Source organism: Brienomyrus brachyistius, chromosome 2 (genome assembly GCF_023856365.1).
Source record: "Brienomyrus brachyistius isolate T26 chromosome 2, BBRACH_0.4, whole genome shotgun sequence".
In the NCBI taxonomy this organism is placed as follows: Eukaryota; Metazoa; Chordata; class Actinopteri; order Osteoglossiformes; family Mormyridae; genus Brienomyrus; species Brienomyrus brachyistius.
In genome coordinates this window covers 37,091,383-37,116,239 of record NC_064534.1, presented here as the reverse complement: position 1 = coordinate 37,116,239, position 24,857 = coordinate 37,091,383, and the positions used below count along the sequence as shown (strand labels likewise).

General features: G+C 44.5%; 1 protein-coding gene, 13 non-coding genes and 4 pseudogenes across 14 annotated transcripts; 1 reads left to right on the top strand and 17 right to left on the bottom strand.

The window, feature by feature from the left end:
• Window positions 1-24: 24 nt before the first annotated feature.
• LOC125736504 (5S ribosomal RNA) lies at window positions 25-143 on the bottom strand. Its single transcript, XR_007395782.1, has one exon. It is a non-coding gene; the product is annotated as a 5S ribosomal RNA (ribosomal RNA).
• Window positions 144-592: 449 nt separating this feature from the next.
• On the top strand, window positions 593-5,348 carry LOC125726380 (uncharacterized). The gene is made up of 2 exons (XM_049002696.1): window positions 593-2,460; window positions 4,486-5,348. The coding sequence occupies exons 1-2, from the start codon at window positions 898-900 to the stop codon at window positions 4,861-4,863; spliced, it is 1,941 nt and encodes a 646-aa protein (XP_048858653.1). The 5' UTR covers window positions 593-897; the 3' UTR covers window positions 4,864-5,348.
• Window positions 5,349-6,063: 715 nt separating this feature from the next.
• On the bottom strand, window positions 6,064-6,182 carry LOC125729542 (5S ribosomal RNA). Its single transcript, XR_007389975.1, has one exon. It is a non-coding gene; the product is annotated as a 5S ribosomal RNA (ribosomal RNA).
• Window positions 6,183-7,261: 1,079 nt separating this feature from the next.
• Window positions 7,262-7,380, bottom strand: LOC125735989 (5S ribosomal RNA). The gene has a single exon (XR_007395273.1). It is a non-coding gene; the product is annotated as a 5S ribosomal RNA (ribosomal RNA).
• Window positions 7,381-8,457: 1,077 nt separating this feature from the next.
• LOC125736408 (5S ribosomal RNA) lies at window positions 8,458-8,576 on the bottom strand. The gene has a single exon (XR_007395687.1). It is a non-coding gene; the product is annotated as a 5S ribosomal RNA (ribosomal RNA).
• A 1,080-nt stretch (window positions 8,577-9,656) lies between these two features.
• Window positions 9,657-9,775, bottom strand: LOC125733186 (5S ribosomal RNA). Its single transcript, XR_007392540.1, has one exon. It is a non-coding gene; the product is annotated as a 5S ribosomal RNA (ribosomal RNA).
• A 1,080-nt stretch (window positions 9,776-10,855) lies between these two features.
• Window positions 10,856-10,974, bottom strand: LOC125733183 (5S ribosomal RNA). The gene has a single exon (XR_007392538.1). It is a non-coding gene; the product is annotated as a 5S ribosomal RNA (ribosomal RNA).
• A 1,080-nt stretch (window positions 10,975-12,054) lies between these two features.
• LOC125733182 (5S ribosomal RNA) lies at window positions 12,055-12,173 on the bottom strand. Its single transcript, XR_007392537.1, has one exon. It is a non-coding gene; the product is annotated as a 5S ribosomal RNA (ribosomal RNA).
• Window positions 12,174-13,252: 1,079 nt separating this feature from the next.
• Window positions 13,253-13,371, bottom strand: LOC125734364 (5S ribosomal RNA). Its single transcript, XR_007393679.1, has one exon. It is a non-coding gene; the product is annotated as a 5S ribosomal RNA (ribosomal RNA).
• Window positions 13,372-14,454: 1,083 nt separating this feature from the next.
• LOC125731585 (5S ribosomal RNA) lies at window positions 14,455-14,573 on the bottom strand (annotated as a pseudogene).
• Window positions 14,574-15,653: 1,080 nt separating this feature from the next.
• LOC125731582 (5S ribosomal RNA) lies at window positions 15,654-15,772 on the bottom strand (annotated as a pseudogene).
• A 1,079-nt stretch (window positions 15,773-16,851) lies between these two features.
• On the bottom strand, window positions 16,852-16,970 carry LOC125734924 (5S ribosomal RNA). Its single transcript, XR_007394226.1, has one exon. It is a non-coding gene; the product is annotated as a 5S ribosomal RNA (ribosomal RNA).
• Window positions 16,971-18,046: 1,076 nt separating this feature from the next.
• LOC125734463 (5S ribosomal RNA) lies at window positions 18,047-18,165 on the bottom strand. The gene has a single exon (XR_007393774.1). It is a non-coding gene; the product is annotated as a 5S ribosomal RNA (ribosomal RNA).
• A 1,080-nt stretch (window positions 18,166-19,245) lies between these two features.
• Window positions 19,246-19,364, bottom strand: LOC125734461 (5S ribosomal RNA). The gene has a single exon (XR_007393772.1). It is a non-coding gene; the product is annotated as a 5S ribosomal RNA (ribosomal RNA).
• Window positions 19,365-20,443: 1,079 nt separating this feature from the next.
• Window positions 20,444-20,562, bottom strand: LOC125736978 (5S ribosomal RNA). The gene has a single exon (XR_007396245.1). It is a non-coding gene; the product is annotated as a 5S ribosomal RNA (ribosomal RNA).
• Window positions 20,563-21,642: 1,080 nt separating this feature from the next.
• LOC125731475 (5S ribosomal RNA) lies at window positions 21,643-21,761 on the bottom strand (annotated as a pseudogene).
• A 1,085-nt stretch (window positions 21,762-22,846) lies between these two features.
• Window positions 22,847-22,965, bottom strand: LOC125731947 (5S ribosomal RNA; annotated as a pseudogene).
• Window positions 22,966-24,042: 1,077 nt separating this feature from the next.
• Window positions 24,043-24,161, bottom strand: LOC125733181 (5S ribosomal RNA). Its single transcript, XR_007392536.1, has one exon. It is a non-coding gene; the product is annotated as a 5S ribosomal RNA (ribosomal RNA).
• Between the last annotated feature and the right edge of the window lie 696 nt (window positions 24,162-24,857).

The window sequence follows — 24,857 nt, the reverse complement described above, 5'->3', positions numbered from 1 at the left end:
CCTGTATAAAGTAAAAGTGAGAACAGCTTACAGCACCTGGTATTCACAGGTGGTGTCCCATCCAAGTACTAACCAGACCCTAGCCTGTTTAGCTTCCGAGATCAGACGAGATCGGGCGCGTTCAGGGTGGTATGGCTGTAAGCGAGAGATGCTAGCAAAAATAGCCCTTTTGCATTACACGCGTCTATACATTCCAGTTAGTCCCATTGGATCCTACTCCTGTTTTTTTTTTTTTTTTTATCTGACTCACACTGCAGCCCCACCATCCAATCGGCAGTGCCGGATCCACACCAAACATTCACCAAACTACTCAGCCGGCAGCCTACCACAATTATTCCATTCTTTCCGCATCCGCACACTTCCTTCTCTTTAACTCCTTTTCACTACCGCACAGGTTAATCGCCGCACGTCCCCCGCCGGCAAACATTACTCCTTTGCCTACTGCATGCAGGCTTCTCTTAACGACTCTCTGTTATCAACTCCGCTAACAGCCACAAAATCTCCGCCGCACGAAGCCCACTGGTAGCTGCTGAATCACATGCTTCCCCAAAACGTCGCGCTGTCAGAACACTGGGAGCTACACACACTGTTGTGTTCACTGACTGTAATTACAACCTCAGAACATTAGGTGGCAGTGTTAAAAAAAAGGCAGAGACTGTAGGATGGGAGAAGAGAGAAGAAGTGTGAATAAGAGTGAGACGTATACGACATGCTTGCTCCTGTGCTACCTTGATTATTTCTATGTAATGTTTTGTTAAGTAAACAGCATTTTGTTCTAACGCATTCGTATATGCTCCGGCCTGCTTATTCGAGCGCCTTACTACATTTCTGGCAACACTACATTTTGGCGACGAGTTTTGTGTTTTCACCTCTTCTTTTTTTTTTTGCTGACTCACCATGGCTGGAAACGTGCCTGCACCTCCGATGTTTTTGCCGTGTCCGGGAGAGCCCCCGATACCTTTCGACATGTGGCTGCGGATTTTCAAGAACTACCTACTGGTAATTAATGCAACGGGAAATGCTTGGCCTGAAGCGCGCAGGAGAGCTACGCTACTCCACTGTCTCGGAACCGAGGGACAACGGACTTTCTACTCGCTACCAGATACGGGTGACTCCTTTGACTCTGCTGTCACTGCTTTAGAGAAACATTATACACCTAAAGTAAACGTTGTTGTGGAACGACATACCTTCAGACAGCGAAAACAAGCACCTCATGAGACTATTATACAGTATGCGGCCGTATTGCATGATCTCGCTTCAAAATGTGGATTTGATGATAAAACCGATGAGATGATCCGTGATCAGCTGATTGAACATGTGAATAACTCAAACATAAGAGAGAGGCTCCTGCTCGAATCGGATCTGACACTGGACAAAACCTTAACACTTGCATCACAAGTAGAATCTGCTATTCAACAAGCTAAAACTATAACAGGAAACGACAGTGTCTCAGTGCAAGCTGTACAACCTCGTTCACAATTCACTAAAAAGAAATACACACAGCACATTCATCCTAATAAGCCATTCAATGCCTCCACTACATCTTCCCGCAGCTGTTTCAGGTGTGGTTCTAACACACATCTGGCTAATTCTTCTCAGTGTCCTGCAGCCAAAGCAACTTGCAAGTCTTGCCATAAAGTTGGACATTTTGCTCGTGTTTGCCGCTCATCCAAGACAAGTGATGTACGTGAGATTCAGCTACCTAAACTGACTGTGCTATACTTAAACAACACTTGCCATGCACCACATACACTCACATGCAAAATCAATATCAGTACTCCTGCTTCTCTTACCAAAGAGCATGAAATGGTTGTTGACACAGGATCAGCAGTATCTATTTTGCCACACCACATCTATGTTCAGTATTTCAATGACACACCACTGCTTCCACCTGTTAGTCAGTTAGTGACTTACACAAGGAAGAGAATTCCTGTGCTTGGTTGCCTACAAGTCAAAGTGAGTAGAGGAGTTCTCACTGCCCCAGTTACATTTTACGTGGTGAAGAAGGGCACTTCTCTTTTAGGAAGAGATCTCATGAAAGCCTTAAGCATCTGCATTGAAGGTAACACTATCCTTCCTCCCGTGTTTACCACAAACTCTGCATCTGCTCCCTGTATCCCTACTGCTCCTGCTGTTAGCTGTGTGACTGTTTCAACCGCTTCCTGCATCCCTACTACTCCAGACATTGGTTGTGCACAAAACTTTGTGCATAAGGTGAAAATTGACCCCACTGTTAAACCAGTACGCCAGAAATTACGACGCCTGCCTTTTGCTGTAAGAGCTTCTGTCTCAGCTGAACTTGACCGCTTGCTGAAAGCTGGTGTGATTGAAAAAATTGATGCATCACCTTGGGTTTCGCCTATTGTAGTTACAGGACGGAAAACTGGTGGAATACGAATGTGCACAGATCTCCGTGAACCAAACAAGGCTGTGGTCACAGATTGCTACCCTCTACCTCATGTGGATGAACTGCTTGCAAATTTACAAGGTGCAAAGCTGTTTTCTACAATCGATCTGGCTAATGCATACTACCAGTTGCCTCTTCATGAAGATAGCAGAGACCTTACAGCATTCATCACACACGATGGTCTGTTCCGATTCTGCAGAGTTCCTTATGGCCTCGCATCAGCCCCCTCAGCCTTCCAGAAAATGATGGCTGACATTCTCAACGGTCTTCCAGGTGTTCAAAATTATTTGGATGACCTTATTGTTTATGGCAACTCCCCTGTTGAGCATGACCAGAACCTCAACGCTGTCCTCCAAAAGCTGAAGGAGGCTGGATTGGTTCTCAATGAGAACAAATGTCACTTCAGGAAAACCTCCCTACGCTTCCTAGGTCATGTCATTACTGTAGATGGCATTCTTCCTGACCAAGAACACATTAATGCTGTCCTGAAAGCCCCTCCTCCATCTGACGCTGTTGCCCTGAGATCGTTTCTGGGCCTAGTGTCCTGGTATTCAAAGTTTCTGCCTAACTTTGCGACGGTTGTGGCTCCTATGCGTGCCTGTGTCAGTGAAAAAGACACATTTACATGGTCTCCTGCAGCACAAAGCAGCTTTGAGGAAGTTAAGCAACTTCTTGTGAACAGTCCTGCGCTTGCTCTTTTTAACCCTTCTCTACGACCGGTAATTTCCACAGATGCAAGTGACTATGGACTTGGAGCTGTCTTTGCACAAGTACAGCCTGATGGCACAGAGAAGCCTGTGGCTTTCGCTTCCCGCACACTGACTGAAACGGAGAGGAAATACTCGACTGTTGAAAAAGAAGCACTTGCTTGTGTGTGGGCTACAGAAAAATGGAGAACGTATCTGTGGGGACGTCGTTTTACTCTCCGCACAGATCATCAGGCATTGACAACACTGCTCAGCACAAAGGGAATCGGTCGGGCTGGTATGCGGGTTGCCCGCTGGTCTGCACGCCTGCTCTGTTTTGACTATGATGTTGTCTATCGACCAGGCTCCCAGAACTATACGGCTGATTGTCTCTCGCGCCTTCCCCTGCCTGCGCCTCCTGACTCTATTTCAGATTCAGAACCCGAGATGGTGGCACATATTTCTGCTGTCCTAAGCTCCCTTCCGGTGGTTGACTTCAACTCTGCTTGTTCTACTTGTCCTGAACTGTCAGCTCTGCGCTCACAAATTGAAAGTGGTTGGCCTCCATCCGTTAAATCAGTAAGTGGTATACTAGCCCTATACTATAAGATCAGAGATGAGCTCTCCGTTAAGGATAACTACATCCTCAGAGGCTCAAGACTCATCGTGCCACTCTCCTTACGACACACACTGATCACGCTTGCACATGAGAGTCATCAAGGAATTGTCCGCACAAAACAACGTCTGCGCGACCTCTACTGGTGGCCAAAGATGGATTCACAAGTTCAGTCTTGCATTGCTTCATGTATACTCTGCCAGGCTAATGATAAAACAGCTTCTACTCACCCTGCTCCTTTGCAACCAGTCCCACTGCCTGATGGACCATGGAAGAAACTTGGCCTTGATATTGTTGTACCCTTTGACACTGCAGTTGCTGCTTGTAAATACGCTATCACGCTGACAGATTATTATTCAAAGTGGCCAGAAGTTGCCTTTTCACATACCGCCACTACTGAAGATGTTATTCACTTCTTGACATCTATTTTCTGTCGTCATGGTAACCCAGAGAACATTGTCACAGACAATGGTCCACAGTTCACCTCTGCAGCTTTTGCATCATTCCTGCACACCTATGGTATCTCCCATAGCAGAACATCAGTCTACTATCCAGCTGCTAACGGAGCTGTCGAGAGATTCCATCGTGCCCTGAGAAGCTGCATTCAAACCGCCATTCAACAGTCACAACCATGGAATGAGACTGTTATGAACTGGCTCCAGGTGTATCGTGCAACGCCACATGCCGCAACTTCCACCTCACCATATGAACTACTTTATGGTAGGAAAATGCGCACCAAATTGGATATTCTTCCTCTGCCATCTGCCATGTCTCAGCTGGATGTTTCTGCTCGTCGTGCAGTTCAGAGACATCAGAATAACATGCAGCATTACACTGATGCTAAACGTGGCGCATGCATGCCTTCTTTTCGACCAGGAGAGAGAGTGAGGATAAGGAAGCCTAATCACGTCCCTAAAGCTCATCCCAGATTTACTTCCCCTACAACCGTGAGGAAGAGGATAGGTCCAAATTCTTTCTTGCTGAGTGATGGAAAAATTTGGAATGCCTCTCATCTTGCCAAGATTCCTCCTGTGGCTGGACAAGACTGCGACACATCTCGACTGATACACACAGGTGTTAGTCATTCCCCCTCTCACAAACAGCCACGTGTTAAATACAAGCCCAAGTGGCTTAAGGACTATGTCATGCAATAGTTGATTAAAGAGAAGCTGGGATGATTCTAGTAACTTGATTGTTATAACTAAGACTGTTTACAAGGTTCGAAGTACTTTAGTTTATTCACTCGATAAGAGTCAAGTTTAAGTATAGGTAATTTACTGTTTACAGTGATTTTACAGTTACATGTTAATGCACCTTATGTAAAGATACTTTATTCACGATTTCTGATGCAATGGTACCACAAGAGTTGTATTTGACAGAACTACATTTCAATTCATTACATTTAACTACTACGTTTTCCTGTTTGCATTCACTTTGTATAGAGAGTGTATTCTTTTACAGAGAGAGGAGATGTTGTGTTCACTGACTGTAATTACAACCTCAGAACATTAGGTGGCAGTGTTAAAAAAAAGGCAGAGACTGTAGGATGGGAGAAGAGAGAAGAAGTGTGAATAAGAGTGAGACGTATACGACATGCTTGCTCCTGTGCTACCTTGATTGTTTCTATGTAATGTTTTGTTAAGTAAACAGCATTTTGTTCTAACGCATTCGTATATGCTCCGGCCTGCTTATTCGAGCGCCTTACTACATTTCTGGCAACACTACACACACCAACAAGTCCATACTGCAGGCTGCAGCCAGAACAATTTTCTACATTCAAACATCGACGGCCTCTTCTCTCTAAAAATTCACCAGACCGCTTCTACCACCAGCAAAGAAGTTTCCATCCCTAATTCCTCTGTGATTCCCACTAACCTAAACATTAAGCTGGCATTGAAAGGTGTGAATTACCCCGGCCAATCTGTTCTTTTAAATACAGCTTTTAGCAAGTTTTGAAAGGAGAAGAGCAGACCTTGCTATGCCAACAATATCAAGTCTTCTGTGGCGAAGTGGTTTTTGCATAGAAAACAAAGCAGTGAGTTGAAGAGGAATTATATCAGTACTTTGTTTAAAACTGTGTGTAAAAAGCTGTCTCTTTATTATTAACAATAAGTTGTAAAACGTGAATGGGGAGTGACAGTCTTCAAGTTTGTGAGAAAATCGCGCCCTGGTGGAATAAAGGCACGAACAGCTTAGAGCACCTTGAATTACCAGGCAGTATTTAGAGTAAAACGTGTTTAAAAGCTGCCTTTATGAATGAGAGAAAAAAGAAATATATAAAATAGTAAAATGGAAGGGGAGTGATAGATTTAAATTAATCGTGAAGTGGAGCGCCCCCTGTATAAAGTGAGAAAAACTTACAGCACCTGGTATTCCCAGGTGGTCTCCCATCCAAGTACTAACCAGACCCTAACCTGCTTAGCTTCCGAGATCAGACGAGATCAGGCGAGTTCAGGGTGGTATGGCCGTTAGCGAGAGATGCTATCAAAAACATCCCTTTTGCATTACACGCCTCTATACATGCCAGTTGGTCCCATTGGATCCTACTAATGTTCTTTTTTTTTTTTTTATCTGACTCACACTGCAGCCCCACCATCCAATCGGCAGCGCCGGACCCACACCAAACATTCACCAAACTACTCAGCCGGCAGCCTACCACAATTATTCCATTCTTTCCGCATCCGCACACTTCCTTCTTTTTAACTCCTTTTCACTACCGCACAGGTTAATCGCCGCACGTCCCCCGCCGGCAAACATTACTCCTTTGCCTACTGCATGCAGGCTTCTCTTAACGACCCTCTGTTATCAACTCCGCTAACAGCCACAAAATCTCCGCCGCACGAAGCCCACTGGTAGCTGCTGAATTACATGCTTCCCCAAAACGTCGCGCTGTCAGAACACTGGGAGCTACACACACCAACAAGTCCATACTGCAGGCTGCAGCCAGAACAATTTTCTACATTCAAACATCGACGGCCTCTTCTCTCTAAAAATTCACCAGACCGCTTCTACCACCAGCAAAGAAGTTTCCATCCCTAATTCCTCTGTGATTCCCACTAACCTAAACATTAAGCTGGCATTGAAGGGTGTGAATTACCCCGGCCAATCTGTTCTTTTAAATACAGCTTTTAGCAAGTTTTGAAAGGAGAAGAGCAGAACTTGCTATGCCAATAATATCGAGTCTTCTGTGGCGAAGTGGTTTTTGCATAGAAAACAAAGCGGTCAGTTGAAGAGGAATAATATCAGTACTTTGTTTAAAACTGTGTGTAAAAAGCTGTCTCTTTATCATTAACAATAAGTTGTAAAACGTGAATGGGGAGTGACAGTCTTCAAGTTTGTGAGAAGATCGCGCCATGGTGGAATAAAGGCACGAACAGCTAACAGCACCTAGAATTACCAGGAAGTATTTAGAGTAAAACGGTGTGTAAAAGCTGCCTTTATGAATGAGAGAAAAAAAAAAATATATATATAAAATAGTAAAATGGAAGGGGAGTGATAGATTTAAATTAATCGTGAAGTGGAGCGCCCCCTGTATAAAGTAAAAGTGAGAAAAGCTTACAGCACCTGGTATTCCCAGGTGGTTTCCCATCCAAGTACTAACCAGACCCTAACCTGCTTAGCTTCCGAGATCAGACGAGATCAGGCGTGTTCAGGGTGGTATGGCCGTAAGCGAGAGATGCTACCAAAAACATCCCTTTTGCATTACACGCCTCTATACATGCCAGTTGGTCCCATTGGATCCTACTAATGTTCTTTTTTTTTTTTTATCTGACTCACACTGCAGCCCCACCATCCAATCGGCAGCGCCGGACCCACACCAAACATTCACCAAACTACTCAGCCGGCAGCCTACCACAATTATTCCATTCTTTCCGCATCCGCACACTTCCTTCTTTTTAACTCCTTTTCACTACCGCACAGGTTAATCGCCGCACGTCCCCCGCCGGCAAACATTACTCCTTTGCCTACTGCATGCAGGCTTCTCTTAACGACCCTCTGTTATCAACTCCGCTAACAGCCACAAAATCTCCGCCGCACGAAGCCCACTGGTAGCTGCTGAATCACATGCTTCCCCAAAACGTCGCGCTGTCAGAACACTGGGAGCTACACACACCAACAAGTCCATACTGCAGGCTGCAGCCAGAACAATTTTCTACATTCAAACATCGACGGCCTCTTCTCTCTAAAAATTCACCAGACCGCTTCTACCACCAGCAAAGAAGTTTCCATCCCTAATTCCTCTGTGATTCCCACTAACCTAAACATTAAGCTGGCATTGAAGGGTGTGAATTACCCCGGCCAATCTGTTCTTTTAAATAGAGCTTTCAGCAAGTTTTGAAAGGAGAAGAGCAGAACTTGCTATGCCAATAATATCGAGTCTTCTGTGGCGAAGTGGTTTTTGCATAGAAAACAAAGCGGTCAGTTGAAGAGGAATAATATCAGTACTTTGTTTAAAACTGTGTGTAAAAAGCTGTCTCTTTATCATTAACAATAAGTTGTAAAACGTGAATGGGGAGTGACAGTCTTCAAGTTTGTGAGAAGATCGCGCCCTGGTGGAATAAAGGCACGAACAGCTTACAGCACCTAGAATTACCAGGAAGTATTTAGAGTAAAACGGTGTGTAAAAGCTGCCTTTATGAATGAGAGAAAAAAAATATATATATATAAAATAGTAAAATGGAAGGGGAGTGATAGATTTAAATTAATCGTGAAGTGGAGCGCCCCCTGTATAAAGTAAAAGTGAGAAAAGCTTACAGCACCTGGTAATCCCAGGTGGTCTCCCATCCAAGTACTAACCAGACCCTACCCTGCTTGGCTTCCGAGATCAGACGAGATCAGGCGTGTTCAGGGTGGTATGGCCGTAAGCGAGAGATGCTACCAAAAACAGCCCTTTTGCATTACACGCCTCTATAAATGCCAGTTGGTCCCATTGGATCCTACTAATGTTCTTTTTTTTTTTTTTTATCTGACTCACACTGCAGCACCACCATCCAATCGGCAGCGCCGGACCCACACCAAACATTCACCAAACTACTCAGCCGGCAGCCTACCACAATTATTCCATTCTTTCCGCATCCGCACACTTCCTTCTTTTTAACTCCTTTTCACTACCGCACAGGTTAATCGCCGAACGTCCCCCGCCGGCAAACATTACTCCTTTGCCTACTGCATGCAGGCTTCTCTTAACGACCCTCTGTTATCAACTCCGCTAACAGCCACAAAATCTCCGCCGCACGAAGCCCACTGGTAGCTGCTGAATCACATGCTTCCCCAAAACGTCGCGCTGTCAGAACACTGGGAGCTACACACACCAACAAGTCCATATTGTAGGCTGCAGCCAGAACAATTTTCTACATTCAAACATCGACGGCCTCTTCTCTCTAAAAATTCACCAGACCGCTTCTACCACCAGCAAAGAAGTTTCCATCCCTAATTCCTCTGTGATTCCCACTAACCTAAACATTAAGCTGGCATTGAAGGGTGTGAATTACCCTGGCCAATCTGTTCTTTTAAATACAGCTTTTAGCAAGTTTTGAAAGGAGAAGAGCAGAGCTTGCTATGCCAATAATATCGAGTCTTCTGTGGCGAAGTGGTTTTTGCATAGAAAACAAAGCGGTCAGTTGAAGAGGAATAATATCAGTACTTTGTTTAAAACTGTGTGTAAAAAGCTGTCTCTTTATCATTAACAATAAGTTGTAAAACGTGAATGGGGAGTGACAGTCTTCAAGTTTGTGAGAAGATTGCGCCCTGGTGGAATAAAGGCACGAACAGCTTACAGCACCTAGAATTACCAGGAAGTATTTAGAGTAAAACGGTTTCTAAAAGCTGCCTTTATGAATGAGAGAAAAAAAAATATATGTATATAAAATAGTAAAATGGAAGGGGAGTGATAGATTTAAATTAATCGTGAAGTGGAGCGCCCCCTGTATAAAGTAAAAGTGAGAAAAGCTTACAGCACCTGGTATTCCCAGGTGGTCTCCCATCCAAGTACTAACCAGACCCTACCCTGCTTAGCTTCCGAGATCAGACGAGATCAGGCGTGTTCAGGGTGGTATGGCCGTAAGCGAGAGATGCTACCAAAAACAGCCCTTTTGCATTACACGCCTCTATACATGCCAGTTGGTCCCATTGGATCCTACTAATGTTCTTTTTTTTTTTTTTTATCTGACTCACACTGCAGCACCACCATCCAATCGGCAGCGCCGGACCCACACCAAACATTCACCAAACTACTCAGCCGGCAGCCTACCACAATTATTCCATTCTTTCCGCATCCGCACACTTCCTTCTTTTTAACTCCTTTTCACTACCGCACAGGTTAATCGCCGAACGTCCCCCGCCGGCAAACATTACTCCTTTGCCTACTGCATGCAGGCTTCTCTTAACGACCCTCTGTTATCAACTCCGCTAACAGCCACAAAATCTCCGCCGCACGAAGCCCACTGGTAGCTGCTGAATCACATGCTTCCCCAAAACGTCGCGCTGTCAGAACACTGGGAGCTACACACACCAACAAGTCCATACTGTAGGCTGCAGCCAGAACAATTTTCTACATTCAAACATCGACGGCCTCTTCTCTCTAAAAATTCACCAGACCGCTTCTACCACCAGCAAAGAAGTTTCCATCCCTAATTCCTCTGTGATTCCCACTAACCTAAACATTAAGCTGGCATTGAAGGGTGTGAATTACCCTGGCCAATCTGTTCTTTTAAATACAGCTTTTAGCAAGTTTTGAAAGGAGAAGAGCAGAGCTTGCTATGCCAATAATATCGAGTCTTCTGTGGCGAAGTGGTTTTTGCATAGAAAACAAAGCGGTCAGTTGAAGAGGAATAATATCAGTACTTTGTTTAAAACTGTGTGTAAAAAGCTGTCTCTTTATCATTAACAATAAGTTGTAAAACGTGAATGGGGAGTGACAGTCTTCAAGTTTGTGAGAAGATTGCGCCCTGGTGGAATAAAGGCACGAACAGCTTACAGCACCTAGAATTACCAGGAAGTATTTAGAGTAAAACGGTTTCTAAAAGCTGCCTTTATGAATGAGAGAAAAAAAAATATATATATATAAAATAGTAAAATGGAAGGGGAGTGATAGATTTAAATTAATCGTGAAGTGGAGCGCCCCCTGTATAAAGTAAAAGTGAGAAAAGCTTACAGCACCTGGTATTCCCAGGTGGTCTCCCATCCAAGTACTAACCAGACCCTACCCTGCTTAGCTTCCGAGATCAGACGAGATCAGGCGTGTTCAGGGTGGTATGGCCGTAAGCGAGAGATGCTACCAAAAACAGCCCTTTTGCATTACACGCCTCTATACATGCCAGTTGGTCCCATTGGATCCTACTAATGTTCTTTTTTTTTTTTTTTATCTGACTCACACTGCAGCACCACCATCCAATCGGCAGCGCCGGACCCACACCAAACATTCACCAAACTACTCAGCCGGCAGCCTACCACAATTATTCCATTCTTTCCGCATCCGCACACTTCCTTCTTTTTAACTCCTTTTCACTACCGCACAGGTTAATCGCCGAACGTCCCCCGCCGGCAAACATTACTCCTTTGCCTACTGCATGCAGGCTTCTCTTAACGACCCTCTGTTATCAACTCCGCTAACAGCCACAAAATCTCCGCCGCACGAAGCCCACTGGTAGCTGCTGAATCACATGCTTCCCCAAAACGTCGCGCTGTCAGAACACTGGGAGCTACACACACCAACAAGTCCATACTGTAGGCTGCAGCCAGAACAATTTTCTACATTCAAACATCGACGGCCTCTTCTCTCTAAAAATTCACCAGACCGCTTCTACCACCAGCAAAGAAGTTTCCATCCCTAATTCCTCTGTGATTCCCACTAACCTAAACATTAAGCTGGCATTGAAGGGTGTGAATTACCCTGGCCAATCTGTTCTTTTAAATACAGCTTTTAGCAAGTTTTGAAAGGAGAAGAGCAGAGCTTGCTATGCCAATAATATCGAGTCTTCTGTGGCGAAGTGGTTTTTGCATAGAAAACAAAGCGGTCAGTTGAAGAGGAATAATATCAGTACTTTGTTTAAAACTGTGTGTAAAAAGCTGTCTCTTTATCATTAACAATAAGTTGTAAAACGTGAATGGGGAGTGACAGTCTTCAAGTTTGTGAGAAGATTGCGCCCTGGTGGAATAAAGGCACGAACAGCTTACAGCACCTAGAATTACCAGGAAGTATTTAGAGTAAAACGGTTTCTAAAAGCTGCCTTTATGAATGAGAGAAAAAAAAATATATATATATAAAATAGTAAAATGGAAGGGGAGTGATAGATTTAAATTAATCGTGAAGTGGAGCGCCCCCTGTATAAAGTAAAAGTGAGAAAAGCTTACAGCACCTGGTATTCCCAGGTGGTCTCCCATCCAAGTACTAACCAGACCCTACCCTGCTTAGCTTCCGAGATCAGACGAGATCAGGCGTGTTCAGGGTGGTATGGCCGTAAGCGAGAGATGCTATCAAAAACAGCCCTTTTGCATTACACGCCTCTATACATGCCAGTTGGTCCCATTGGATCCTACTAATGTTCTTTTTTTTTTTTTTTATCTGACTCACACTGCAGCACCACCATCCAATCGGCAGCGCCGGACCCACACCAAACATTCACCAAACTACTCAGCCGGCAGCCTACCACAATTATTCCATTCTTTCCGCATCCGCACACTTCCTTCTTTTTAACTCCTTTTCACTACCGCACAGGTTAATCGCCGAACGTCCCCCGCCGGCAAACATTACTCCTTTGCCTACTGCATGCAGGCTTCTCTTAACGACCCTCTGTTATCAACTCCGCTAACAGCCACAAAATCTCCGCCGCACGAAGCCCACTGGTAGCTGCTGAATCACATGCTTCCCCAAAACGTCGCGCTGTCAGAACACTGGGAGCTACACACACCAACAAGTCCATACTGTAGGCTGCAGCCAGAACAATTTTCTACATTCAAACATCGACGGCCTCTTCTCTCTAAAAATTCACCAGACCGCTTCTACCACCAGCAAAGAAGTTTCCATCCCTAATTCCTCTGTGATTCCCACTAACCTAAACATTAAGCTGGCATTGAAGGGTGTGAATTACCCTGGCCAATCTGTTCTTTTAAATACAGCTTTTAGCAAGTTTTGAAAGGAGAAGAGCAGAGCTTGCTATGCCAATAATATCGAGTCTTCTGTGGCGAAGTGGTTTTTGCATAGAAAACAAAGCGGTCAGTTGAAGAGGAATAATATCAGTACTTTGTTTAAAACTGTGTGTAAAAAGCTGTCTCTTTATCATTAACAATAAGTTGTAAAACGTGAATGGGGAGTGACAGTCTTCAAGTTTGTGAGAAGATTGCGCCCTGGTGGAATAAAGGCACGAACAGCTTACAGCACCTAGAATTACCAGGAAGTATTTAGAGTAAAACGGTTTCTAAAAGCTGCCTTTATGAATGAGAGAAAAAAAAAATATATATATAAAATAGTAAAATGGAAGGGGAGTGATAGATTTAAATTAATCGTGAAGTGGAGCGCCCCCTGTATAAAGTAAAAGTGAGAAAAGCTTACAGCACCTGGTATTCCCAGGTGGTCTCCCATCCAAGTACTAACCAGACCCTACCCTGCTTAGCTTCCGAGATCAGACGAGATCAGGCGTGTTCAGGGTGGTATGGCCGAAAGCGAGAGATGCTACCAAAAACAGCCCTTTTGCATTACACGCCTCTATACATGCCAGTTGGTCCCATTGGATCCTACTAATGTTCTTTTTTTTTTTTTTTATCTGACTCACACTGCAGCACCACCATCCAATCGGCAGCGCCGGACCCACACCAAACATTCACCAAACTACTCAGCCGGCAGCCTACCACAATTATTCCATTCTTTCCGCATCCGCACACTTCCTTCTTTTTAACTCCTTTTCACTACCGCACAGGTTAATCGCCGAACGTCCCCCGCCGGCAAACATTACTCCTTTGCCTACTGCATGCAGGCTTCTCTTAACGACCCTCTGTTATCAACTCCGCTAACAGCCACAAAATCTCCGCCGCACGAAGCCCACTGGTAGCTGCTGAATCACATGCTTCCCCAAAACGTCGCGCTGTCAGAACACTGGGAGCTACACACACCAACAAGTCCATACTGTAGGCTGCAGCCAGAACAATTTTCTACATTCAAACATCGACGGCCTCTTCTCTCTAAAAATTCACCAGACCGCTTCTACCACCAGCAAAGAAGTTTCCATCCCTAATTCCTCTGTGATTCCCACTAACCTAAACATTAAGCTGGCATTGAAGGGTGTGAATTACCCTGGCCAATCTGTTCTTTTAAATACAGCTTTTAGCAAGTTTTGAAAGGAGAAGAGCAGAGCTTGCTATGCCAATAATATCGAGTCTTCTGTGGCGAAGTGGTTTTTGCATAGAAAACAAAGCGGTCAGTTGAAGAGGAATAATATCAGAACTTTGTTTAAAACTGTGTGTAAAAAGCTGTCTCTTTATCATTAACAATAAGTTGTAAAACGTGAATGGGGAGTGACAGTCTTCAAGTTTGTGAGAAGATCGCGCCCTGGTGGAATAAAGGCACGAACAGCTTACAGCACCTAGAATTACCAGGAAGTATTTAGAGTAAAACGGTGTGTAAAAGCTGCCTTTATGAATGAGAGAAAAAAAAAATATATATATATATATAATAGTAAAATGGAAGGGGAGTGATAGATTTAAATTAATCGTGAAGTGGAGCGCCCCCTGTATAAAGTAAAAGTGAGAAAAGCTTACAGTACCTGGTAATCCCAGGTGGTCTCCCATCTAAGTACTAACCAGACCATACCCTGCTTGGCTTCCGAGATCAGACGAGATCGGGCGTGTTCAGGGTGGTATGGCCGCAAGCGAGAGATGCTACCAAAAACAGCCCTTTTGCATTACACGCGTCTATACATGCCAGTTAGTCCCATTGGATCCTACGCCTGGTTTTTTTTTTTTTTGTCTAACTCACACTGCAGCACCACCATCCAATCGGCAGCGCCGGACCCACACCAAACATTCACCAAACTACTCAGCCGGCAGCCTACCACAATTATTCCATTCTTTCCGCATCCGCACACTTCCTTCTTTTTAACTCCTTTTCACTACCACACAGGTTAATCGCCGCACGTCCCCCGCCGGCAAACATTACTCCTTTGCCTACTGCATGCAGGCTTCTCTTAACGACCCTCTGTTATCAACTCCGCTAACAGCCACAAAATCTCCGCCGCACGAAGCCCACTGGTAGCTGCTGAATCACATGCTTCCCCAAAACGTCGCGCTGTCAGAACACTGGGAGCTACACACACCAACAAGTCCATACTGTAGGCTGCAGCCAGAACAATTTTCTACATTCAAACATCGACGGCCTCTTCTCTCTAAAAATTCACCAGACCGCTTCTACCACCAGCAAAGAAGTTTCCATCCCTAATTCCTCTGTGATTCCCACTAACCTAAACATTAAGCTGGTATTGAAGGGTGTGAATTACCCTGGCCAATCTGTTCTTTTAAATACAGCTTTTAGCAAGTTTTGAAAGGAGAAGAGCAGAGCTTGCTATGCCAATAATATCGAGTCTTCTGTGGCGAAGTGGTTTTTGCATAGAAAACAAAGCGGTCAGTTGAAGAGGAATAATATCAGAACTTTGTTTAAAACTGTGTGTAAAAAGCTGTCTCTTTATCATTAACAATAAGTTGTAAAACGTGAATGGGGAGTGACAGTCTTCAAGTTTGTGAGAAGATCGCGCCCTGGTGGAATAAAGGCACGAACAGCTTACAGCACCTAGAATTACCAGGAAGTATTTAGAGTAAAACGGTGTGTAAAAGCTGCCTTTATGAATGAGAGAAAAAAAAAATATATATATATATATAATAGTAAAATGGAAGGGGAGTGATAGATTTAAATTAATCGTGAAGTGGAGCGCCCCCTGTATAAAGTAAAAGTGAGAAAAGCTTACAGCACCTGGTAATCCCAGCTGGTCTCCCATCTAAGTACTAACCAGACCATACCCTGCTTGGCTTCCGAGATCAGACGAGATCGGGCGTGTTCAGGGTGGTATGGCCGCAAGCGAGAGATGCTACCAAAAACAGCCCTTTTGCATTACACGCGTCTATACATGCCAGTTAGTCCCATTGGATCCTACGCCTGGTTTTTTTTTTTTTTTGTCTAACTCACACTGCAGCACCACCATCCAATCGGCAGCGCCGGACCCACACCAAACATTCACCAAACTACTCAGCCGGCAGCCTACCACAATTATTCCATTCTTTCCGCATCCGCACACTTCCTTCTTTTTAACTCCTTTTCACTACCACACAGGTTAATCGCCGCACGTCCCCCGCCGGCAAACATTACTCCTTTGCCTACTGCATGCAGGCTTCTCTTAACGACCCTCTGTTATCTACTCCGCTAACAGCCACAAAATCTCCGCCGCACGAAGCCCACTGGTAGCTGCTGAATCACATGCTTCCCCAAAACGTCGCGCTGTCAGAACACTGGGAGCTACACACACCAACAAGTCCATACTGCAGGCTGCAGCCAGAACAATTTTCTACATTCAAACATCGACGGCCTCTTCTCTCTAAAAATTCACCAGACCGCTTCTACCACCAGCAAAGAAGTTTCCATCCCTAATTCCTCTGTGATTCCCACTAACCTAAACATTTAGCTGGCATTGAAGGGTGTGAATTACCCCGGCCAATCTGTTCTTTTAAATACAGCTTTTAGCAAGTTTTGAAAGGAGAAGAGCAGAACTTGCTATGCCAATAATATCGAGTCTTCTGTGGCGAAGTGGTTTTTGCATAGAAAACAAAGCGGTCAGTTGAAGAGGAATAATATCAGTACTTTGTTTAAAACTGTGTGTAAAAAGCTGTCTCTTTATCATTAACAATAAGTTGTAAAACGTGAATGGGGAGTGACAGTCTTCAAGTTTGTGAGAAGATCGCGACCTGGTGGAATAAAGGCACGAACAGCTTACAGCACCTAGAATTACCAGGAAGTATTTAGAGTAAAACGGTTTCTAAAAGCTGCCTTTATGAATGAGAGAAAAAAAATATAAATATATATAAAATAGTAAAATGGAAGGGGAGTGATAGATTTAAATTAATCGTGAAGTGGAGCGCCCCCTGTATAAAGTAAAAGTGAGAAAAGCTTACAGCACCTGGTATTCCCAGGTGGTTTTCCATCCAAGTACTAACCAGACCCTACCCTGCTTAGCTTCCAAGATCAGACGAGATCGGGTGTGTTCAGGGTGGTATGGCCGTAAGCGAGAGATGCTACCAAAAACAGCCATTTTGCATTACACGCGTCTATACATGCCAGTTGGTCCCATTGGATCCTACTCCTGGTTTTTTTTTTTTTTATCTGACTCACACTGCAGCCCCACCATCCAATCGGCAGCGCCGGACCCACACCAAACATTCACCAAACTACTCAGCCGGCAGCCTACCACAATTATTCCATTCTTTCCGCATCCGCACACTTCCTTCTTTTTAACTCCTTTTCACTACCACACAGGTTAATCGCCGCACGTCCCCCGCCGGCAAACATTACTCCTTTGCCTACTGCATGCAGGCTTCTCTTAACGACCCTCTGTTATCAACTCCGCTAACAGCCACAAAATCTCCGCCGCACGAAGCCCACTGGTAGCTGCTGAATCACATGCTTCTCCAAAACGTCGCGCTGTCAGAACACTGGGAGCTACACACACCAACAAGTCCATACTGCAGGCTGCAGCCAGAACAATTTTCTACATTCAAACATCGACGGCCTCTTCTCTCTAAAAATTCACCAGACCGCTTCTACCACCAGCAAAGAAGTTTCCATCCCTAATTCCTCTGTGATTCCCACTAACCTAAACATTAAGCTGGCATTGAAGGGTGTGAATTACCCCGGCCAATCTGTTCTTTTAAATACAGCTTTTAGCAAGTTTTGAAAGGAGAAGAGCAGAACTTGCTATGCCAATAATATCGAGTCTTCTGTGGCGAAGTGGTTTTTGCATAGAAAACAAAGCGGTCAGTTGAAGAGGAATAATATCAGTACTTTGTTTAAAACTGTGTGTAAAAAGCTGTCTCTTTATCATTAACAATAAGTTGTAAAACGTGAATGGGGAGTGACAGTCTTCAAGTTTGTGAGAAGATCGCGACCTGGTGGAATAAAGGCACGAAGAGCTTACAGCACCTAGAATTACCAGGCAGTATTTAGAGTAAAACGGTGTGTAAAAGCTGCCTTTATGAAAGAGAGAAAATAAAAATATATATATAAAATAGTAAAATGGAAGGGGAGTGATAGATTTAAATTAATCGTGAAGTGGAGCGCCCCCTGTATAAAGTAAAAGTGAGAAAAGCTTACAGCACCTGGTAGTCCCAGGTGGTCTCCCATCCAAGTACTAACCAGACCCTACCCTGCTTAGCTTCCGAGATCAGACGAGATCGGGCGTGTTCAGGGTGGTATGGCCGTAAGCGAGAGATGCTACCAAAAACAGCCCTTTTGCATTACACGCCTCTATACATGCCAGTTGGTCCCATTGGATCCTACTAATGTTCTTTTTTTTTTTTTTTTATCTGACTCACACTGCAGCACCACCATCCAATCGGCAGCGCCGGACCCACACCAAACATTCACCAAACTACTCAGCCGGCAGCCTACCACAATTATTCCATTCTTTCCGCATCCGCACACTTCCTTCTCTTTAACTCCTTTTCACTACCGCACAGGTTAATCGCCGCACGTCCCCCGCCGGCAAACATTACTCCTTTGCCTACTGCATGCAGGCTTCTCTTAACGACCCTCTGTTATCAACTCCGCTAACAGCCACAAAATCTCCGCCGCACGAAGCCCACTGGTAGCTGCTGAATCACATGCTTCCCCAAAACGTCGCGCTGTCAGAACACTGGGAGCTACACACACCAACAAGTCCATACTGCAGGCTGCAGCCAGAACAATTTTCTACATTCAAACATCGACGGCCTCTTCTCTCTAAAAATTCACCAGACCGCTTCTACCACCAGCAAAGAAGTTTCCATCCCTAATTCCTCTGTGATTCCCAATAACCTAAACATTAAGCTGGCATTGAAGGGTGTGAATTACCCCGGCCAATCTGTTCTTTTAAATACAGCTTTTAGCAAGTTTTGAAAGGAGAAGAGCAGAACTTGCTATGCCAATAATATCGAGTCTTCTGTGGCGAAGTGGTTTTTGCATAGAAAACAAAGCGGTCAGTTGAAGAGGAATAATATCAGTACTTTGTTTAAAACTGTGTGTAAAAAGCTGTCTCTTTATCATTAACAATAAGTTGTAAAACGTGAATGGGGAGTGACAGTCTTCAAGTTTGTGAGAAGATCGCGCCCTGGTGGAATAAAGGCACGAAGAGCTTACAGCACCTAGAATTACCAGGCAGTATTTAGAGTAAAACGGTGTGTAAAAGCTGCCTTTATGAAAGAGAGAAAATAAAAAAATATATATAAAATAGTAAAATGGAAGGGGAGTGATAGATTTGAATTAATCGTGAAGTGGAGCGCCCCCTGTATAAAGTAAAAGTGAGAAAAGCTTACAGCACCTGGTAGTCCCAGGTGGTCTCCCATCCAAGTACTAACCAGACCCTACCCTGCTTAGCTTCCGAGATCAGACGAGATCGGGCGTGTTCAGGGTGGTATGGCCGTAAGCGAGAGATGCTACCAAAAACAGCCCTTTTGCATTACACGCCTCTATACATGCCAGTTGGTCCCATTGGATCCTACTAATGTTCTTTTTTTTTTTTTTTATCTGACTCACACTGCAGCCCCACCATCCAATCGGCAGCGCCGGACCCACACCAAACATTCACCAAACTACTCAGCCGGCAGCCTACCACAATTATTCCATTCTTTCCGCATCCGCACACTTCCTTCTCTTTAACTCCTTTTCACTACCGCACAGGATAATTGCCGCACGTCCCCCGCCGGCAAACATTACTCCTTTGCCTACCTCATGCAGGCTTCTCTTAACAACCCTCTGTTATCAACTCCGCTAACAGCCACAAAATCTCTGCCGCACGAAGCCCACTGGTAGCTGTTGAATCACATGCTTCCCCAAAACGTCGCGCTGTCAGAACACTGGGAGCTACACACACCAACAAGTCCATACTGCAGGCTGCAGCCAGAACAATTTTCTACATTCAAACATCGACGGCCTCTTCTCTCTAAAAATTCACCAGACCGCTTCTACCACCAGCAAAGAAGTTTCCATCCCTAATTCCTCTGTGATTCCCACTAACCTAAACATTAAGCTGGCATTGAAGGGTGTGAATTACCCCGGCCAATCTGTTCTTTTAAATAGAGCTTTCAGCAAGTTTTGAAAGGAGAAGAGCAGAACTTGCTATGCCAATAATATCGAGTCTTCTGTGGCGAAGTGGTTTTTGCATAGAAAACAAAGCGGTTAGTTGAAGAGGAATAATATCAGTACTTTGTTTAAAACTGTGTGTAAAAAGCTGTCTCTTTATCATTAACAATAAGTTGTAAAACGTGAATGGGGAGTGACAGTCTTCAAGTTTGTGAGAAGATCGCGCCCTGGTGGAATAAAGGCACGAACAGCTTACAGCACCTAGAATTACCAGGAAGTATTTAGAGTAAAACGGTGTGTAAAAGCTGCCTTTATGAATGAGAGAAAAAAAATATATATATATAAAATAGTAAAATGGAAGGGGAGTGATAGATTTAAATTAATCGTGAAGTGGAGCGCCCCCTGTATAAAGTAAAAGTGAGAAAAGCTTACAGCACCTGGTAATCCCAGGTGGTCTCCTATCCAAGTACTAACCAGACCCTACCCTGCTTGGCTTCCGAGATCAGACGAGATCGGGCGTGTTCAGGGTGGTATGGCCGTAAGCGGGAGATGCCACCAAAAACATCCCTTTTGCATTACACGCCTCTATACATGCCAGTTGGTCCCATTGGATCCTACTAATGTTCTTTTTTTTTTTTTTTTATCTGACTCACACTGCAGCCCCACCATCCAATCGGCAGCGCCGGACCCACACCAAACATTCACCAAACTACTCAGCCGGCAGCCTACCACAATTATTCCATTCTTTCCGCATCCGCACACTTCCTTCTTTTTAACTCCTTTTCACTACCGCACAGGTTAATCGCCGCACGTCCCCCGCCGGCAAACATTACTCCTTTGCCTACTGCATGCAGGCTTCTCTTAACGACCCTCTGTTATCAACTCCGCTAACAGCCACAAAATCTCCGCCGCACGAAGCCCACTGGTAGCTGCTGAATCACATGCTTCCCCAAAACGTCGCGCTGTCAGAACACTGGGAGCTACACACACCAACAAGTCCATACTGCAGGCTGCAGCCAGAACAATTTTCTACATTCAAACATCGACGGCCTCTTCTCTCTAAAAATTCACCAGACCGCTTCTACCACCAGCAAAGAAGTTTCCATCCCTAATTCCTCTGTGATTCCCACTAACCTAAACATTAAGCTGGCATTGAAGGGTGTGAATTACCCCGGCCAATCTGTTCTTTTAAATAGAGCTTTCAGCAAGTTTTGAATGGAGAAGAGCAGAACTTGCTATGCCAATAATATCGAGTCTTCTGTGGCGAAGTGGTTTTTGCATAGAAAACAAAGCGGTCAGTTGAAGAGGAATAATATCAGTACTTTGTTTAAAACTGTGTGTAAAAAGCTGTCTCTTTATCATTAACAATAAGTTGTAAAACGTGAATGGGGAGTGACAGTCTTCAAGTTTGTGAGAAGATCGCGCCCTGGTGGAATAAAGGCACGAACAGCTTACAGCACCTAGAATTACCAGGAAGTATTTAGAGTAAAACGGTGTGTAAAAGCTGCCTTTATGAATGAGAGAAAAAAAATATATATATATAAAATAGTAAAATGGAAGGGGAGTGATAGATTTAAATTAATCGTGAAGTGGAGCGCCCCCTGTATAAAGTAAAAGTGAGAAAAGCTTTCAGCACCTGGTAATCCCAGGTGGTCTCCCATCCAAGTACTAACCAGACCCTACCCTGCTTGGCTTCCGAAATCAGACGAGATCAGGCGTGTTCAGGGTGGTATGGCCGTAAGCGGGAGATGCCACCAAAAACATCCCTTTTGCATTACACGCCTCTATACATGCCAGTTGGTCCCATTGGATCCTACTAATGTTCTTTTTTTTTTTTTTTATCTGACTCACACTGCAGCCCCACCATCCAATCGGCAGCGCCGGACCCACACCAAACATTCACCAAACTACTCAGCCGGCAGCCTACCACAATTATTCCATTCTTTCCGCATCCGCACACTTCCTTCTTTTTAACTCCTTTTCACTACCGCACAGGTTAATCGCCGCACGTCCCCCGCCGGCAAACATTACTCCTTTGCCTACTGCATGCAGGCTTCTCTTAACGACCCTCTGTTATCAACTCCGCTAACAGCCACAAAATCTCCGCCGCACGAAGCCCACTGGTAGCTGCTGAATCACATGCTTCCCCAAAACGTCACGCTGTCAGAACACTGGGAGCTACACACACCAACAAGTCCATACTGCAGGCTGCAGCCAGAACAATTTTCTACATTCAAACATCGACGGCCTCTTCTCTCTAAAAATTCACCAGACCGCTTCTACCACCAGCAAAGAAGTTTCCATCCCTAATTCCTCTGTGATTCCCACTAACCTAAACATTAAGCTGGCATTGAAGGGTGTGAATTACCCTGGCCAATCTGTTCTTTTAAATACAGCTTTTAGCAAGTTTTGAAAGGAGAAGAGCAAAGCTTGCTATGCCAATAATATCGAGTCTTCTGTGGCGAAGTGGTTTTTGCATAGAAAACAAAGCGGTCAGTTGAAGAGGAATAATATCAGTACTTTGTTTAAAACTGTGTGTAAAAAGCTGTCTCTTTATCATTAACAATAAGTTGTAAAACGTGAATGGGGAGTGACAGTCTTCAAGTTTGTGAGAAGATCGCGCCCTGGTGGAATAAAGGCACGAACAGCTTACAGCACCTAGAATTACCAGGAAGTATTTAGAGTAAAACGGTGTGTAAAAGCTGCCTTTATGAATGAGAGAAAAAATATATAGTTATATGTATATAAAATAGTAAAACGGAAGGGGAGTGATAGATTTAAATTAATCGTGAAGTGGAGTGCCCCCTGTATAAAGTAAAAGTGAGAAAAGCTTACAGCACCTGGTATTCACAGGTGGTCTCCCATCCAAGTACTAACCAGAACCTATCCTGCTTAGCTTCCGAGATCAGACAAGATCGGTCGTGTTCAGGGTGGTATGGCCATAAATGAGAGATGCTACCAAAAACAGCCCTTTTGCATTACACGCCTCTATACATGCCAGTTAGTCCCATTGGATCCTACTCCTGGTTTTTTTTTTTTTCATCTGACTCACACTGCAGCACCACCATCCAATCGGCAGCGCCGGACCCACACCAAACATTCACCAAACTACTCAGCCGGCAGCCTACCACAATTATTCTATTCTTTCCGCATCCGCACACTTCCTTCTTTTTAACTCCTTTTCACTACCGCACAGGTTAATCGCCGCACGTCCCCCGCCGGCAAACATTACTCCTTTGCCTACTGCATGCAGGCTTCTCTTAACGACCCTCTGTTATCAACTCCGCTAACAGCCACAAAATCTCCGCCGCACGAAGCCCACTGGTAGCTGCTGAATCACATGCTTCCCCAAAACGTCGCGCTGTCAGAACACTGGGAGCTACACACACCAACAAGTCCATACTGCAGGCTGCAGCCAGAACAATTTTCTACATTCAAACATCGACGGCCTCTTCTCTCTAAAAATTCACCAGACCGCTTCTACCACCAGCAAAGAAGTTTCCATCCCTAATTCCTCTGTGATTCCCACTAACCTAAACATTAAGCTGGCATTGAAGGGTGTGAATTACCACGGCCAATCTGTTCTTTTAAATACAGCTTTTAGCAAGTTTTGAAAGGAGAAGAGCAGAGCTTGCTATGCCAATAATATCGAGTCTTCTGTGGCGAAGTGGTTTTTGCATAGAAAACAAAGCGGTCAGTTGAAGAGGAATAATATCAGTACTTTGTTTAAAACTGTGTGTAAAAAGCTGTCTCTTTATCATTAACAATAAGTTGTAAAACGTGAATGGGGAGTGACAGTCTTCAAGTTTGTGAGAAGATTGCGCCCTGGTGGAATAAAGGCACGAACAGCTTACAGCACCTAGAATTACCAGGAAGTATTTAGAGTAAAACGGTTTCTAAAAGCTGCCTTTATGAATGAGAGAAAAAAAAAAATATATATATAAAATAGTAAAATGGAAGGGGAGTGATAGATTTAAATTAATCGTGAAGTGGAGCGCCCCCTGTATAAAGTAAAAGTGAGAAAAGCTTACAGCACCTGGTATTCCCAGGTGGTCTCCCATCCAAGTACTAACCAGACCCTACCCTGCTTAGCTTCCGAGATCAGACGAGATCAGGCGTGTTCAGGGTGGTATGGCCGTAAGCGAGAGATGCTACCAAAAACAGCCCTTTTGCATTACACGCCTCTATACATGCCAGTTGGTCCCATTGGATCCTACTAATGTTCTTTTTTTTTTTTTTTATCTGACTCACACTGCAGCACCACCATCCAATCGGCAGCGCCGGACCCACACCAAACATTCACCAAACTACTCAGCCGGCAGCCTACCACAATTATTCCATTCTTTCCGCATCCGCACACTTCCTTCTTTTTAACTCCTTTTCACTACCGCACAGGTTAATCGCCGAACGTCCCCCGCCGGCAAACATTGCTCCTTTGCCTACTGCATGCAGGCTTCTCTTAACGACCCTCTGTTATCAACTCCGCTAACAGCCACAAAATCTCCGCCGCACGAAGCCCACTGGTAGCTGCTGAATCACATGCTTCCCCAAAACGTCGCGCTGTCAGAACACTGGGAGCTACACACACCAACAAGTCCATACTGTAGGCTGCAGCCAGAACAATTTTCTACATTCAAACATCGACGGCCTCTTCTCTCTAAAAATTCACCAGACCGCTTCTACCACCAGCAAAGAAGTTTCCATCCCTAATTCCTCTGTGATTCCCACTAACCTAAACATTAAGCTGGCATTGAAGGGTGTGAATTACCCTGGCCAATCTGTTCTTTTAAATACAGCTTTTAGCAAGTTTTGAAAGGAGAAGAGCAGAGCTTGCTATGC

Bases quoted from the DNA above. Each gene is read 5' to 3' on its own strand.
- LOC125726380 (XM_049002696.1), top strand. From the start codon at position 898: ATGGCTGGAAACGTGCCTGCACCTCCGATGTTTTTGCCGTGTCCGGGA. The intron at 2,461-4,485 runs GTGGATGAACTG...GCCATGTCTCAG, and splicing joins ATTGCTACCCTCTACCTCAT to CTGGATGTTTCTGCTCGTCG.